This window comes from Rhinoraja longicauda, chromosome 4 (genome assembly GCF_053455715.1).
Source record: "Rhinoraja longicauda isolate Sanriku21f chromosome 4, sRhiLon1.1, whole genome shotgun sequence".
NCBI lineage: Eukaryota > Metazoa > Chordata > Chondrichthyes > Rajiformes > Arhynchobatidae > Rhinoraja > Rhinoraja longicauda.
The window spans coordinates 90,228,824-90,245,564 of NC_135956.1; the positions used below are offsets into that span (position 1 = coordinate 90,228,824).

The 16,741-nt window shown below is 42.2% G+C and overlaps 1 protein-coding gene across 15 annotated transcripts in view; it reads left to right on the plus strand.

Annotated features, from left to right (window-relative positions):
* The window catches only part of LOC144592969 (uncharacterized), a 253,430-nt gene that overhangs the window by 197,685 nt on the left and 39,004 nt on the right, over positions 1–16,741 (plus strand). For 14 of the 15 annotated variants that reach the window (XM_078398358.1, XM_078398359.1, XM_078398361.1 and 11 more), the window contains 5 exons: positions 1,110–1,204; positions 2,493–2,693; positions 11,942–12,119; positions 13,162–13,224; positions 14,609–14,937. In XM_078398358.1, the coding sequence (XP_078254484.1) occupies positions 1,110–1,204; positions 2,493–2,693; positions 11,942–12,119; positions 13,162–13,224; positions 14,609–14,937 (866 nt within the window). The remainder of the gene's footprint in view (positions 1–1,109; positions 1,205–2,492; positions 2,694–11,941; positions 12,120–13,161; positions 13,225–14,608; positions 14,938–16,741) is intronic. The other variant, XM_078398362.1, reaches the window with a different exon arrangement.

Sequence of the window (16,741 nt, forward strand, 5' to 3'; positions counted from 1 at the left end):
AAATACAGTTATAAATGGACATTTAGGAAAACATTGATTTAAAGGGATAGCCGTACATTAGTAGGGACTTCTTCCTGCAACTGTACAGAGTTTTTGAAGGACCTCAGCTCAAAATCCATAAACTGTATAATTTTAGCCTACTGATGGAGATATGTGGTTATAGTATCAATATGACACAGAAGAGGCTGTTTCTTAAATACCCTGGAATGTTGTGCAATATGGACGATGAATTGATTTCAAGGATGGGGGGTGGGGAGAGAGGGAGGTGTGCCTTTTCTTACAAAAGTTTAGAATAATGATCTTATCAAAATGTGTACTGTTCAGGGAAGAATTGACAATGTGGATTTTGAGAGCCTATTCCTTCTGGCTGAGCTGTCTAGAACTGGAGACAGAGTTTCAAGAGAGAGGGGATAATTGTCATATGTACCAACAACGGATCACTGAAATTTTTATTTGCAGCATCTTAACTGGCCCATAAATGCAATACACATAGACAAAACATAATGATTGAAAAAAATTAATGAAATAATAACCATAATATAAAGTGGCCCAAATAGTGTAAAAACAGGAATCGACAGTGCATCAAAGAACACACATTCGGCTCTTTGGGTGTAAAATGAGATTTTCTTTACGCAAGCCTTTAGTCATATTAATTTTCTATTTGGAGGGTATGGATGTTCAGCCAATGAATTAATTTAAAGCTGGGATCAATAGATTCTTGGTCGGAAGAAAAATCGGAAGGTTAAAAACATGGACTGGAGTAAAAGACCGGCCATCATTTCATTGAATGGCAGAGCAGTTTGGGGGAGCTGTATGAACCTTTGCTGTTTCTGTTTCAAATGCTACACCTAAAACACGAGCAACATGTGGAGTTGATGCTTCCATTCATCTTCTCTTTGTCCTTCCAGTCCATGCAGGTAATGAGTTTCAGAGGTAATACCAGAGAAGACCACATCTTCTTTGTCACTGAAATGTGTCCTGTGGACGAGACTAGCTTTGTTTAAGTCAGTCTAAAAATCTTCACACCTGAAGCAGTACGGATTTGCAGCAAGAGGTGAACCATTTCTCCTTGAGATTTCACTAATTGTGCATTTTTTAAATCACTGCAGCTAAACCCAAGGAAGCAATGACAGGGGACCTGACCAAAACAGAGACTGCTGCAGTCTCCAAAGAACACCCACCAACGCCTGATACAAAAGGAAAGGTAGGTACACATTCCAATTGCAAAACAATCTTCCTTTGCTTTGTATATTTATTTGTTTCAGCTATATTTATGTTAAATTTTTTCAGTTATTACTGCAACCTAAAATCTGTGTATTTGAGGCAAATAGGATTTGGTCTGTGTATTTTAACATTGTCAGACAAATGGTAAAATGCACCATCAGGGCTTTTTATAAACTGGCTCCTTGCTGTCTACTGATATCTTGTGTATATTTTGAATGTCAGAGCCCCACAGAATCTGTCCAAACCTGGCTTAACTGTATGTGCCTGGGCATTGTCATTTTAACAACTGGAAGAAAGCAGTATAATTAAAGTGGTGTGAAAAATCCCATGCTATACTTGTGCCTTCTCCCACCCAGTGATTTCCCCCTCCTCGCTACTCTCCGTCACTGTCGTGCCCCTTTTGTGTCCCTCCTCCCCTTTTAATCAACTCCCGCCCCTTTCCCTCATCTCCCTCCTCTCTCCCTTTCTCTTTCATCCTCCTCGCCACCTTCCACCCTCTGAACACCCCCTCCCCTCATCTCCCCCCTCTCTCTATTTCTCTCTCTTCCATCCTCCTCGCTACCTTCCACCCCCTTTACTCCCCCTCATCTCCCTCCTCCTCTTGCCTCACTCCTTGCCCCTTGCATTCGCCCCCACCCCCCTCGCTCTCTCTCTCAACCATTCCTCAACTTTCTTCCCCCATGCTTCCATTTTTAATTTGGTAAAATGCTATTTGAGCTATTTTTAATATTGTCTTCTAATCTTCTTGAAGTTTGATATCCATGGCTCGGGTTCAAATCTAACCCTTTTTATGGCACAAAAGTGTCCTATTTAATTTTGGAACAATGCAATATGATTAATCTGAACTGAAGCAATGTGCTTGATTTGTGCCCCCTCCTGGATTTTCCAAGCATTGGAAGCATCGTAAATGCCTCTTCCCTTTTGCCCTTAGTCTTCACTTTCTCCTGAACCATTTTCTTTTATTTCCCTCTTACATTCCTTCCCTTCTTTCCTTCGCTTGGTTCCTTTGTCTCCAGCCCTCCCGTCCAACCATGACCCCTCCTGGAACTGGGGCCAAAAGGTGTTTAGAGAACCTGCAACATTATGATATGTAGACTATTCTTTAACTTTGTACAATTAAAATTTGTCTCAGATCCACAGAGTTTATTTACTCAGCGTAATATTTTCATTGGCCATTTTTACTTTGTCTTTTGTTTGCTTCCTTTTGTTTCTATGTTTCCTTTGGCATCGTCGACTTTTGTGTTATTCCTTATCGCTGTATGTAAAAGGTGGGCACACTGACTACAAAGACCTTACCAGCCAAAACTAAACCACAGCCTTCAGCTTCCCTTAAGCGACCTGCGGCAGCTGCTCCAAGCCCCAATAAAAAACCCAGTACATCCACTCAGACGGCAGCTACCACTTCCAAACGACTTCCTCCTAGTGTGGCGCGGTCTTCTTCTGCAACCACCAAAGATGTGAAACCAAAGGTAAGGGTGGGGGGGGGGGTGGGTGTCATATACTGTTTATGTTATTTTTCCTTCAATTAATTATTTCCCTTGCCTTCACTGACTTTCGTAGGTTGAATCAAAATGATCTCAATAGTGGCAGTGATTAATGGACTACAATTCACTTCTTTGCTTCTCAGATTGAAATTGGGGGGGGGGGGGGGGGAAGCTAAATTTTCTGGCTTTCTTTCATCGTATGTTGATGCTCCCTGATTCATTGTACTTTAATTAGGCTTATTATTCATGTTCACCAGTAATGGAGCAATCCACTTTTCAGTTATGATAGCACTCTTGTGCATGTTGGGTGTATCAGAATGTTTTGATGTAGGGTCAGCAGGTGGTGTGTTGGTGTGAATTTGAGGAAGAACAGTGAAATAAATGTTGCGCTTATGTGGGAGTAGTGAAGGCATGCCACACCGTGCAGGTGGTGTCTCTTGATCCAGAAATCAGGTAAATACCTCAGGTCCAGTACTAGACTGAAGAAGAGTCTCGACCTGAAACGTCACCCACTCCCCCTGTCCTAGATGCTGCCTGACCTGCTGAGTTACTCCAGCATTTTGTGATACCTTCCAGTACTAGTTGACAAGTTACTATATCTAGAGGGAGAAAAAATGTGATTCAGTAAAAAGCGTGCAATGCTGTTTAACTGCAGTGTTTGTCATGGAGTCATAGAGTGATATGTCTTAAAACGTTGACCCACCAAGTCCATTCTGACCATCAACCACCCATTTACACTAATCCCGCACTAATTTAATCCAACTTTACTCCTCCATATTATCATCAATTCCCCTGTGAGTCTACCATTCACAGGAACAGCTTCTTCCCAACAACCAACAGTGTCTTGAACATGACAAACACTGACTAAAGTATGAACTGTCTTGGGTGCACTCGGGTCTTTGGGCTTTTGTTTGCATTGATATTGGGTATTTAAAAAATGTATTGACTTTTTGTTTATTGCATTATCCACGAGTACTGCTATTGCAAGTGAAACTTGTGGACTTGGTTCTACTTGTGAGTGTGCGTGTGTGTGCAGGGAAGGGTGGAGTGTGTGTGCGAGGGCTGGGTGATAAATGGTTGTGCACATGAGGGTTGAGTGAGAGTTGATTTTTGGTGCCAGTCTTGCCGGTGAGCATTGAAGGCACTAATGTATTTCATCGATGATTTTGGCCTTTCCTGAGAGCTGACACTATCGAATGTGATTCATGTTTTCCAAAGTTTCAACTTGAATCATTATTGTCAGAGAACAGCATCATAAAATAACTGCAGATTGGGAGCAGACATTTACAGATGTTCAGTATTAGCCCCATCCTCTACTATGTATCAGTAAAAGAATTTAAGATTATTTGGACTGTGATATGCTTGCCAGGCTTTATCCTGCCCTTCAACCTCTCTTTTACAGCTCCTTCCCCCCTCTTTCCACTTCATGTAGTCTGAAGAAGGGTCCCGGCCCAAAATGTGTCTGTCCATTCCCTCTACAAATGCTGCCTGACTGGCTGACTTCCTCCAGAACTTTGTAGAATGTAGTGTTACAGTTACAAAGAAAGTGCAGATTAAAAACATGCAAGGTCCATATGAGGTAGACTGTGAATTTGGGAATGCGTCCTGATCTAGAGATGTTGAACTACTATCTACCTCTTTTGTGACCCTCGGACTATCCTTGATCCAGACTTTGCTGACTCGACCTTGTTCTAAACATTATTCCCTTACCATGTATCTATATGCTGTAAATGGCTTTATTGTACTCATGTGTTGTCTTTCTGATGACTGGATAGCTTGCAACAAAGGTTTTTCACTGTACCTCAGTACACGTCACAATAAACTAAACTGTAACTGCAAGGAGTCTACCAGAGACGGAGCAATACTTGATCTTATAAATCTTAGAAAATCAAAATGATCAGGTTGAAGTGCAGGTGGGGAAATACTTTGGGAACAGTGACCATAATTCCGTAAGTTTCAAGGTAATAATGGCAGGGAGATAAAATTGGTCCATAAGACAAAGTCTTCAGTTGGGGGAAGACTGATTTCAGTCGCAGAATAGAGGACCTAGCAAAACTATATTGGAAGCAAATGCTTGTGTGCAAAAGGACAAAGACGAGTGGAATTTCTTAAAAGAGAGCATTTGATGAGGTCTCACTTGGTAGGTTTGCCCAAAAGCTTATGGTACCTGGTATCCCAGATGAGCTGGCCATTGCAGACACCCAGTGTAGGCCATATGGCTTCATACCATGCTGAACGTTTCTGGGATCTTAAATGGCCCATGACAAAAAGAATGTAATTTAGCTCTTTGCGTAGGAAAATAACTGCAGATGCTGGTTCAAATTGAAGGTAGACACAAAATGCTGGAGTAACTCAGCAGATCAGGCAGCATCTAGGGAAATAAGGAATGGGTGATGTTTCGGGTCGAGACCCTTCTTCAGACTGATATCATTTAGCTCATTGTACATGATCAAGTGTTTTGGTGGGCATTGGGGCAGATTGAGGAAAAGAGATAAAACAAAACAATATAGATAAAATATAAAAAGATATAAAACATGTTTCAAATAATTAGAAGGAGAAAGATAAAATGGATTGAGAGAAATTAAAAGGAGGAAAATACATTGGCAAATTTTAGGAAAACATGCCAGAAGCAGCCATTTATGACTAATGACGTTCTCGTGTATCATATCATATCATATCATATACATACAGCCGGAAACAGGCCTTTTCGGCCCTCCAAGTCCGTGCCGCCCAGTGATCCCCGTACATTAACACTATCCTACACCCACTAGGGACAATTTTTACATTTACCCAGCCAATTAACCTACATACCTGTACGTCTTTGGAGTGTGGGAGGAAACCGAAGATCTCGGAGTAAACCCACGCAGGTCACGGGGAGAACGTACAAACTCCTTACAGTGCAGCACCCGTAGTCAGGATCGAACCTGAGTCTCCGGCGCTGCATTCGCTGTAAAGCAGCAACTCTACCGCTGCGCTACCGTGCCTACCGTTCCACCGTGTAGTGGTGGAAAGCAGGACTTTGATTGAGGATGTATGCTGAGACCCACGGTTGAAGTCAGGGAAGGATGAGCCAGGGGAGATATTAAAAACCAAGGTTAAAGACTTAACACTAGAATGGTGAGAGTTGAGGGAATAGTGAGGATTAGATTGACCATGTGTGTAGGAAGGAACTGCAGGTGCTGGTTTAAACCGAAGCTTGACACAAAAAGCTGGGGTAACTCAGCGGGACAGATAGCATCCCTGGAGAAAAGGATAGGTGACGTTTTGGGTCTCAGGCTTGGTGAAGACCAGGTCTTGATGAGATCAGTATAAATAGAAAGCCTCTTGTCCATTGGGAATTTGTGCCATTGACGAGTTGATACGCTTGACTGAATTTTGTTTTTGAGCACAGCTAGAATGCTTCTGTTTGAACCAGCAGATGTGAATAACTGGCTTATTTGTCCATAATATTAACATCATTGTCCATGAAATTGGACAATAATTTGTAGTCTGGAACATGCATCATCTTCTGGAAGAAGTGGATCTGCTGGATGCGGTGATCCAAGTCATCTAGAGTAGAAGGTAATAATGTGGATAATGCCAGTCAATTTTATTACTATTTTGTTGTTTCAATCATTTTAGGAAAGGATGTAGATTGGCAAATTTTGAGTAGACATGTCTAAGGAGTCTTTTCACAGATTTTCAGTGGTTCAAATCCTTGGAGCCAGTTCAAAAGTCCAATGTAATGTCTAAGTTTGAAGAGCATTCAGTGCAAAAACATAAACAACTTCTAATTTTCCATAATCATTTGTTTATGGGCAAGGCAACGTGTTCTTGTTACAGTAAAGGGCAAGCCTGATTGGATTAGTGAACCTGGTTGACGAAGGATATTTTGAGGGTATGTAGGGGGTATAGGCAGCTGGGATCAACCAAATCTCTTACGGCGTACAGGTGCTCCGTCCCTGGCTTACGGTTTAGACTTGCGCTAGTTGGACTTTGCCATGGTGCAAACGGCAGCGACCCGTGGCGAGCCGCCGCTCGCTCCCGGCCACGTGATCGCATATATTCAATGCTTTTCGACTTGCAATACTTTCGGTTTCCGATGGGTTTCTCGGAACGGAACCCCATCGGAAGCTGAGGAGCACCTGTATATCGTGGAATATCAGAAACTAGAGGGCTTTAAGGTGAGAAGGGTAACTTTTAAAGGAGATGTGAGGGGCATGTATTTTTACACAGAGGGTGGTGGGTGCCAGGGGTGGTGGTGGTGGTGGAGGCAGATATGGTGGTGCCATTTAAGAGGCTTTTAGATGGGCACATAGATATGGAGAGGTATGGATCATGTACAGACAGAGGAGATTAGTTTATCCCGACATCACGTTTGGCACTAATAATGTGGGCCGAAATTACTTTCCTGTCCTGCACTGTTCTATGTTCAAAGGATTGGCAGCTAAGCGTTTTAGGTAGAGGGCTTTTGGATAAGAGAAAGATGAGATTGAAGAAAGTTGAGATAATATAGGTTTACTACAGCTTTGAGGAGGTATGTTAGTTCAACAAATGAAGTATACACTGATCAGCCAAAACATTATGACCTCTGACAGGTGAAGTGAATAACATTGGTTGTCTTGTTACAATGGGACCTGTCAAGGGGTGGGATATATTAGGCAGCAAGTGAACAGTCAGTTCTTGACGCTGATGTGTTGGATGCAGGAGAAATGGGTAGGAGTAAAGACCTGAGCGACTTTGACAAGGGCTAAATTGTTATGGCCAGACTTCTGGGTCAGAGCATCTCTGAAACGGCAAGGCTTGTGGGGTGCTCCCGGTCAACAGTGGTGAGTACCTACCGACAGTGGTCAGAGGAGGGACAAACCCGCCACAGGGTGTTGGGCGCCCAAGGCTCATCGATGCGTAAGGGCAACAAAGGCTATCCTGTCTTGTCCGAACTGACTGGGAAGATGACAAGCCCCTGGAGTGTGATGCTCTGGGCAATGTTCTGCTGGGAAACCCTGGGTCCGGCCATTCATGTGGACGTCAATTTGACAGGTGTCACCTACCTAAACATCGTTGCAGACCAGGTACACCCCTTCATGGCAATGGTATTCCCTGATGGCAGTGGCCTCTTTCAGCAGGATAATGCGCCCTGCCAAACTGCACACATTGTTTTGGAATGGTTTGAGGAACATGATGAAGTGTTCTCGGTGTTGCCCTGGCCTCCAAATTCTCCAGATCTCAAATCCGATTGACAGGCATGAGAATTTTCGGCGTTTCCGCGTTTTTAAAATCCATTTTCCCCGCTTTTTGCAAGATTTCCGTGTTTTTCACTTTGCCAAATAAACGGAGGAATCGGATCGAAAAAAAGAAAGAAAAAAAACGATGTACAGACTTGTAATGAAAAGACTAGGGTTCCGCAAGAGGTTGCTAGGGGTTCCGCGAGGAATCCCCCGTGCGCCGTGGAAGTCTCCCCGAAACTGTGGCACCTTGGCTGGGCAAGGCAACCAATCTCAACTTCATCGGGACTTCCACGGCCGATTGGTGAGTTGAATTTGTAACCTGTGGCCAGGGCTCTGGAACTCCAGCCCAGCTGGAGCCAGCACATCTATCCCCATAGCCGACTTCCTTGGCCTGCTGGATAAACCAGCAAAGCTCTGGAACCAAGAGTGCCAGAAAAGCAGTGGTGGAACTGTAATGAATAAATATTAAATTTAAGTGCAAGATTATATAACTAAATTAATTAAGACAGGGTTAAAATAAAAAAAACCAGCAGAAAAGCCAATTACCACCTTTTTGGGCTGATTATCAATTAATGTGCGAATTTACTTCAAAATGTTATTAGTGTACAGTGACATATTCACATTATTGTGTAATGTCCATTTTTACTTTGAAATGCACTAAAAGAGGCTGCAAACTGGTCATTTAATGTGTAAATTCCCCCCCCCCCCCATTGTAAGCCTGGCACAAGCGCTCGGCTCTTTTCCTCTTTTTACTTTACTTTACCTCACTCGCAACTTACAGGACTTGAAGAATCTGCTGCTAATGCTTTGGTGTCAGATACCACAGGACACCTTCAGGGGTCTTGTAGAGTCCATGCCTCAGCGGTTCGGCGCTGTTTTGGCGGCACACGGAGGAACAGCAGCATATTAGGCAGGTGGTCATAATGTTTTGGCTGATCGGTGTATATGTTCAATTAGAAAAATAGGTACAGGAGTAGGCCATTCGGCCCTTCGAGTCAGCACCACCATTGATCGCGGCTGATCAGCTAAAATCAGTACCCCGTTCCTGCTTTCTCCCCATGTCCCTTGATTCCTTTAGCCCTAAGAACTAAATGTAACTCTCAATTGAACAGCATATTGTTGGGCATATACAGAAAGAAGGTAGAAAGGCAAATTTGTTTACACATTTGACCACAGAATTTAATAGATAGTAATACAAATGTAGTCATTTAAAAATATTTAGACAATAGACAATAGACAATAGGTGCAGGAGTAGGCCATTCAGCCCTTCGAGCAGCAAGATCAACGGTATGCAATTCGGGACTTGGTTTAAGGCAATGAAACACAGCAAGTGGAAGCGATACCAATGGGTGTGCATGTTTGAAGTAGTGATCAGAATTCAGTCAGATCTAACATGGTTCTGGATCAAGTACTGCTCTGTCTAAAGACCCTGATGGGAGTTATATACAGGCCTCCGAATAGCAGCCAGGATGTAGGCCACAAATTACATCAGCTAACAGAAGAGGCCTGTAAGAAAACCAATGGTCATGGGGGGATATCAATATGCAAGTAAAATGGGAAAATCAGGTTGGTACTGGATCCCAAGGGAAGGAATTTATAAAATGGCCATGAGATGGCTTCTGAGAGCAGCCTATGGACGAGCCCACTAGAGAAAAGACAATGTTGGATTTGCTGTTGTGCAATGAGCCAGGCTTGATAAGGCAGCTGAAGATGAAGGAACCCTGAGGAGGCAGTGATCATAATATGATAGATTCAACCCACCATGGATCTGTTGTGATGGCAGGCGAATGACAGTGGATCAAGGCTGTCTGGGAGGCTGGAGTTGATGTGCAGCACGGCCAGTCTCCCACAGCACTTAATGAAGGTGGATGTCATACCCTCTGGGCGGTAGATATTCAGGCATGCTACCTTGTTTTGCTTTGTCACTGGGATGATAGTTGGCCTCTTAAAGTAGGGGGGAACCTCAGTTTGGAGTAGTAAGAGGTTGAAGATGTCCGAGAAATAATTCTGCCACTGGCTCCGCGCAGATTCTGAGAACGTAGCCGGGCTCTCCACCTGGGCTGTGTCGGAAGGAACTGCAGATACTGGTTTACACCGCATCTGCAGAATGACACAGAATGCTGGAGTATCTCAGCGGGACAGGCAGCATCTCTGGATAGAAAGAATGGATCTCGACCCGAAATGTCACCCATTCCTTCTATCCAGAGATGCTGCCTGTCCCGTGGAGTTATCCAGCATTTTGTGTCTATCGCCAACTGGGCTAGTTGCTCTCCGCTGGCTCAGTCTCAAAAAGGCCAATCCAACTTCTCCAACAGTGATTGTGGGATTCTGAAAATCTTCAACATCTTAACATCCATGTGAATCCTGCCCTACAATTCATAGAAACATAGAAAATAGGTGCAGGAGGAGGCTGTTTGGCTCTTCGAGCCAGCACTGCCATTGTGATCATGGCAGATCATCACAAGAAGGTCAAGATTTATCTGCAATATTTGAAGTAGGGCAACAGGTTTCTCGCTATTCAAGGCAACATTCATCCCTCGTCCATCACCACCAGCGATGCATTGCCATTTAGTGCCTCTTATCTTTTCTAACTTTTTTTATTTTTTTATTTTTTTTATTTTTGAAAAGCATATGTACAAATCGAAATTTTAAAAAAAACACATTTGTTACAAAGTTCTTACATAGCTTCAATTTTTAAATTTTTGAAGAGAGAAAGTAAAAATAAAAATATAAAACTATAAACTTGGGGAGAGAGAGTAAGAGGGTTAAAAAAAAAAAAAAGATCTAACAATAAAAATTAACGGGAGTAGATCCGGGAGACAAAAACCACAGCTGTACATCCAACCCCCAACTCAAGTTTCAACTTTTTATTTAAATTTTTTTATTTTTTTTATTTTAGTCCTGTGCCAAACCCATTTACTTTTCTAAAAATTCAATAAATGGAGACCATATTTTTAAGAAAACTCAGGTTTGTCGATTAAGGCAAACCTTATTTTTTCCAAATGCAGGGTCTCTGTCATTTCCATAGTCCACATTTTAATTGTGGGGGTTATTGGTTTTTTCCAAAATTTAAGTATTAGTTTTTTCGCAGTTATTAGACTGTAATCAAGAAAATGTACCTGACTTACTGTAAAATTTGTAGTATGTCTGATAATCCTAATATAATTAATTTTGGGTCCATATCTAATTTTTTATTAATAACTTTAGAAACTATTTTAAAAATCTCCAACCAGAAGTTTTGCATTTTTATACAAGTTACGAAAATATGAGTTAAATTAGCTTCTTGAAATTGACATTTATCACACATAGGAGAGATACTAGGAAAAATCCTATTTAATTTCGTCTTCGAATAATGTAATCTATGTATTATTTTAAATTGTATTAAGGAATGTCTAGTTATCTTTTCTAACTTTTAACTAGAGCAATATTGCCGGTCTCATTTCCTCAGTAGAATCTTCGGAACAAAAAATATTGTTACTTACCATTTATCTCATTAGTGTTTGTTTGCTAATGCCTGCAAATTGACTGCTTCATTTATTTTCAAAATTCATTGTACTTGAAAGTGTTTAGTAGTCTATGAACCACTTTGGTTTGCTTGAGAAATGTAATAAATTTCTGTACAATTAAATTTCCGGCACGGTGGCGCAGCGGTAGTGTTGCTGCCTCACAGCACCAGGGACCCGGGTTCGATTCTGACTATGGGTACTGCCTGTACGGAGTTTGTACGTTCTCCCTGTGACCTGCATGGGTTTTCTCTGGTTTCCTCCCACATGCCAAAGATGTACAGGTTTGTAGGTTAATTGGCTTGGTATAAATTATATTGTTAGTGTGGGGGATATTGTTAGTGTGCGGGGATTGCTGGTCGGTGCGGACTCGGTGGGCCAAAGGGCCTGTTTCCATGCTATATCTCTAAACTAAACTAAATTAAATGTATCTATATTGAAATCCATCTTACCACTGGAGTTGGCTGCATTTTTCTTCATTCTAGTGCTCTCTGATGCCATAAACCATGTTGTATTTTTACAGGCAACTGAGGCTAAGGGTACAATGAAGCCCTCTCCATCGAGGCCACTATCCGCAGGTGTCACAAAAACACCCGGTAACGCGACTGTTAAGAGCAGTACAACATCACTGCAGAAAGCGTCAACTACTGCTGGGTCAACTTCGAGAAATACCACACTTTCTACCCCAAGAAGACCAACATGTACGTTAACAAAGTTTTAATATAATTGGAGGTGATCTTATAGAGGTGTATAGACATGGTATATGCACAGTCTTTTATTCAAAGCAGGGGAATCAAGAACCAGAGGACATAGGTTTAAGGTAAGAGGGGAAATTGTGCGACTCGTCTTTGAAGGGGCAATACAGTGTGTTAACTAGGTAGTGGGTTCTAATTTTTCCATGTAAGATGCAAGTAAGATTCCTCCTGGAACCTGGAATAGTTGTGTGCTAGATAAGTTTCAGCAAACTGAAACTAGTTTTCTGTTGCTAATTGATTGTTCTAACCAGTCATCTGACAAAAACATTTTTTTTTTTCAAAAATGGTGTTAGAGTGAACTTGTATGAAGGTTTAATGAAGATATTTTTAAGGCAGAGATAGATAGATTCTTGATTAATATGGGTGTCAGGGGTTATGGGGAGAAGGCAGGAAATGGGGTTCGGAGGGAGAAATAGATCAGCCATGATTGAATGGCGGAGTAAACTTGATGGCCTTATTCTGCTCCTATCATTTATGAACATGTATTTGAAGGACAGCTTCTTGCTGTCTAGGCTCTGCTGTACCTTGACCTCTGATCTATTGGGCGCCTCAGCTGAAAAAAGGTCCTCACCTAATATTAATAGCCCTCACCTGAGGAGTCCTAATATTAATAGCCCTCACCTGAGGAGTCCTAATATTAATAGCCCTCACCTGAAGAATCCAAAACAAAATTTCTTCCAGTTTCATTGAGGAATAATAACCTATTGTAATAATAACCTAAATAAAAACCTGTCTGAAGAAGGGTCTCAACCCAAAATGTTACCCATTCCTTCTCTCCAGAGATGCTGCCTGTCCCGCTGAGTTACTCCAGTATTTTGTGTCTACCTAATATTCCAAGCTGTTTCTAATAGTGTCTCTCCCAAACTGATGGTCAGTACTGGAATATCTTGTCGACAAAATACAAATTAGAGCTAGATTAGGGGTAGTGTAGAGCTGGCATCCCACTTTTAAAATTATTATTATAACTTTTTAAACATTTTATTTTCAGCTATCAAAACTGAACCAAAATCTGGAGAAATGAGGAAGTCTTTGTCGGCAAAGTCTCCCCTGGGTAACGTCAATTCATTTATGACTCTTTCTTTCATTAAAGTGTGCTTCACATTCCTCACAATGATCCTCCCCACTTCTTCCCCAGCATCACATGTGTGGTTTTTCATTTGCTCATGATCATCCCTCTTTTGATATTCATGAATGTTTTACTGATTTTTGAATGATCAGCCATGATCATATTGAATGGCTCGAAGGGCCGAATGGCCTACCTAGTTTCTATGTTTCTACGTTTAACTTCTTGCTTGGATATAGCTACGCGTGTACCAACCGCCTTCTGTAGTACCTCATCTAAGCTGCCATTCTCCTTGTATGTGGTGGGGGAATTCATTTTGGAAGATAATGCATTTCACATGTGCTGTTTCTGTGGCCTCGATCTACACCCATTACAATTTTCCATCACGATTCCTGTGTAGTGATCCGTTCTATCACACGAGTCAGCGATGCTGAAGCCAATAAATTTCCTCCCATCTTTTGCACCAACCTGGTCTGAAGAAGGGTCTCGACCCGAAACGTCACCCATTCCTTCTCTCCAGAGATGCTGCCTGTCCCGCTGAGTTACTCCAGCTTTTTTGTGTATCTTCCATCTACTATAGCCAGCAAATAGTAAAGATCAGGGACAGTGCTGGAGGTCTGATCTAATTGTTCAGCTTAGTTTAGTGATACAGCATGGAAATTGACCCTTTGGCCCATCGAGTCCATGTTGACCATCGATCGCCCTTTCATACTTGTTTCTCGTAAACCCTCTACGAACCAGGGCCATTATTTATTTTGAAATAAGGGTCAATTAACCTACAAATCTGCACATCCTGGGGATGTGGGAGGGAACTGGAGCACCCAGTGGAAATGCATGCAGTCACGGGAAACATGTAAACTCCCACAGACAGCACCCGAGGTCAGGATCAAACCCAGGTCTCTGGCGCTGTGAGACTGCAGCTCTACCAGCTGTGCCAATCACATAGTCAAGCGTCAAAATGAATGTGGATAAAGGCAATGGCTTTCAGATCACTTCACTATCTAGAGGTGGGTTGAAGCGTTGACCACAAATCTGTTCCTTTATTTTTGGACATTCTTCAGTTTATAATAAATTTTCTTCCACGTAAGTGAAAACCCTGTTTCAAAATTTGTGATGGGGTTCTAAATTTGAGAAGTGTATAACTGGCCAAGGAGTCAATTAAAGGAACAGATGGGTACTTATTGGTGAAAGGCTGTTAGAGGGTCAGGAGAAAGCAGGGTGTTTAATACTTTATTGGCATGGCGACAATTGGCCTGTTGTTGTTCACTGTTTTGAAATAATTTCACAATTTCTCACACATAACTAAACAAACATAATGTAGAAACAATTTATATTTGTCAAGAAAATAGCATGTATTTTGTTTTGATCATAGGTGAGATGGGTCGCCCGAAGACTACTTCCACTACTTCTATTAAGAGTAGCGGCACTACCCCAAGTTCGCCGAGCACACCTCTTGGTGTGAGTAGTCCAGGAACTCCATCGTCTAACACCACTCGGGCACCGAGAACACTGGCTCTGAAGACAACAGCTGCTTCCGAGGCCAAGAGAGTGGCGCCGATCCCGCGCACACCCCCAAAGCCCACTGTAGCAGCAGGTCCAAAGCTACCTCGGCCAACGAGTGCCCCAGCTCCTGACCTAAAAAGCATCAAGTCCAAAATCGGATCCACAGATAACATTAAACATCAGCCTGGAGGGGGAAAGGTAGGTGGTTGCCTATTTCAAGGTAAATGGACACCAGTCATTTGAATCAAGCGCATTTTGATCAATATGGTAGAGGATTTAAATCGGAAGTGAGCCTTGAAAATTTGGTCTGAGAAACCGTCAGTGGACAATAATGTTTCCTTTGCTCATCAAAGCTCAACTCTGTAACGTACTAATTCGCCCATTAAAAAAACCTTTGCATTAAAGTATTTCCTTCTGTGTCCTCACAATCTCCCAAAATGCATAACAACTAATTTTTTGTCTATTTAACTTTTGCGTAATATAGGAAGTTGCTAAACTATATGTGGCTTGCTGCTCGTCTTAAATATCCATTATTCATAATTTCCTTTTCATTTTTTATACTCTTTCCACTTTTTTGCTTAATTTATTTATCTTTCTCTTTTAATATTTTACACACTTCTTTCAATTGGAGCTGACTTCCAATTTTCTTCTGCTTTGCTCCTTCTCCAGTACATTTGACATTTGACAAGGTTCCACATGGAAGGTTGATTAAGAAGGTTAAATCGTTGGGTATTAATAGTGAGGTTGCAAGATGGATTCAACAATGGCTGAATGGGAGATACCAGAGGGTAATGGTTGACAACTGTATGTCAGGTTGGAGGCCAGTGTCTAGTGGAGTACCCCAAGGATCTGTGTTGGGTCCACTGTTGTTTGTCATTTACATTAATGATTTGGATGATGGTGTGGCAAATTGGATTAGTAAATATGCAGATGATACTAAGATAGGTGGTGTAGTTAATAATGAAGTAGAGTTTCAAAGTCTACAGAGAGACTTGGGCCTTTTGGAAGGGTGGGCAGAAAGATGGCAGATGGAGTTTAATGCTGATAAGTGTGAGGTGCTACATTTTGGTAGGACAAATCAAAATAGGACGTACAGGGTAAATGGTAGGGAATTGAGGAATGCAGTGGAACAGAGGGATCTGAGAATAACTGTGCATTGTTCCCTGAAGGTGGAATCTCATGTGGATAGGGTGGTGAAGAAGGCGTTTGGTATGCTTGCCTTTATAAATCAGAGCATCGAATATAGAAGTTGGGATGTAATGTTAAAATTGTACAGGGCATTGGTGAGGCCGAATCTGGAGTATGGTGTGCAGTTCTGGTCGCCAAATTATAGGAAGGATGTCGACAAAATGGAGAGGGTACAGAGGAGATTTACTAGAATGTTGCCTGGGTTTCAGCACTTAAGCTACAGAGAGAGGTTGGACAGGTTGGGTCTTTATTCTTTGGAGCGTAGAAGGTTGAGGGGGGACTTGATAGAGGTTTTTAAAATTTTAAGAGGGACGGACAGAGTTGACGTGGGTAGGCTTTTCCCTTTGAGAGTGGGGAAGATTCCAACAAGGGGACATGTTTCCTCCCACACTCCAAAGACGTACAGGTATGTAGGTTAATTGACTGGGTAGATGTAAAAATTGTCCCTAGTGGGTGTAGGATAGTGTTAATGTGCGGGGATCGCTGGGCGGCGCGGACTTGGTGGGCCGAAAAGGCCTGTTTCCGCGCTGTATATATATATGATATGATATGATATGATATGATAGCTTTAGAATTGAGGGACAAAATTTTAGGGGTAACATGATAACTTCTTTACTCAGAGGGTGGTGGCTGTATGGAATGGGCTTCCGGTGGAAGTGGTGGAAGCAGGCTCGATTTTATTATTTAAGAGTAAATTGGATAGGTATATGGATAAGAGGGGATTAGAGGGTTATGGTCTGAGAGCAGGTAGATGAGACTAGGTCAGAGAGAGTGGTCAGCGTGGACTGGTAAGGCCGAACGGGCCTGTTTCCGT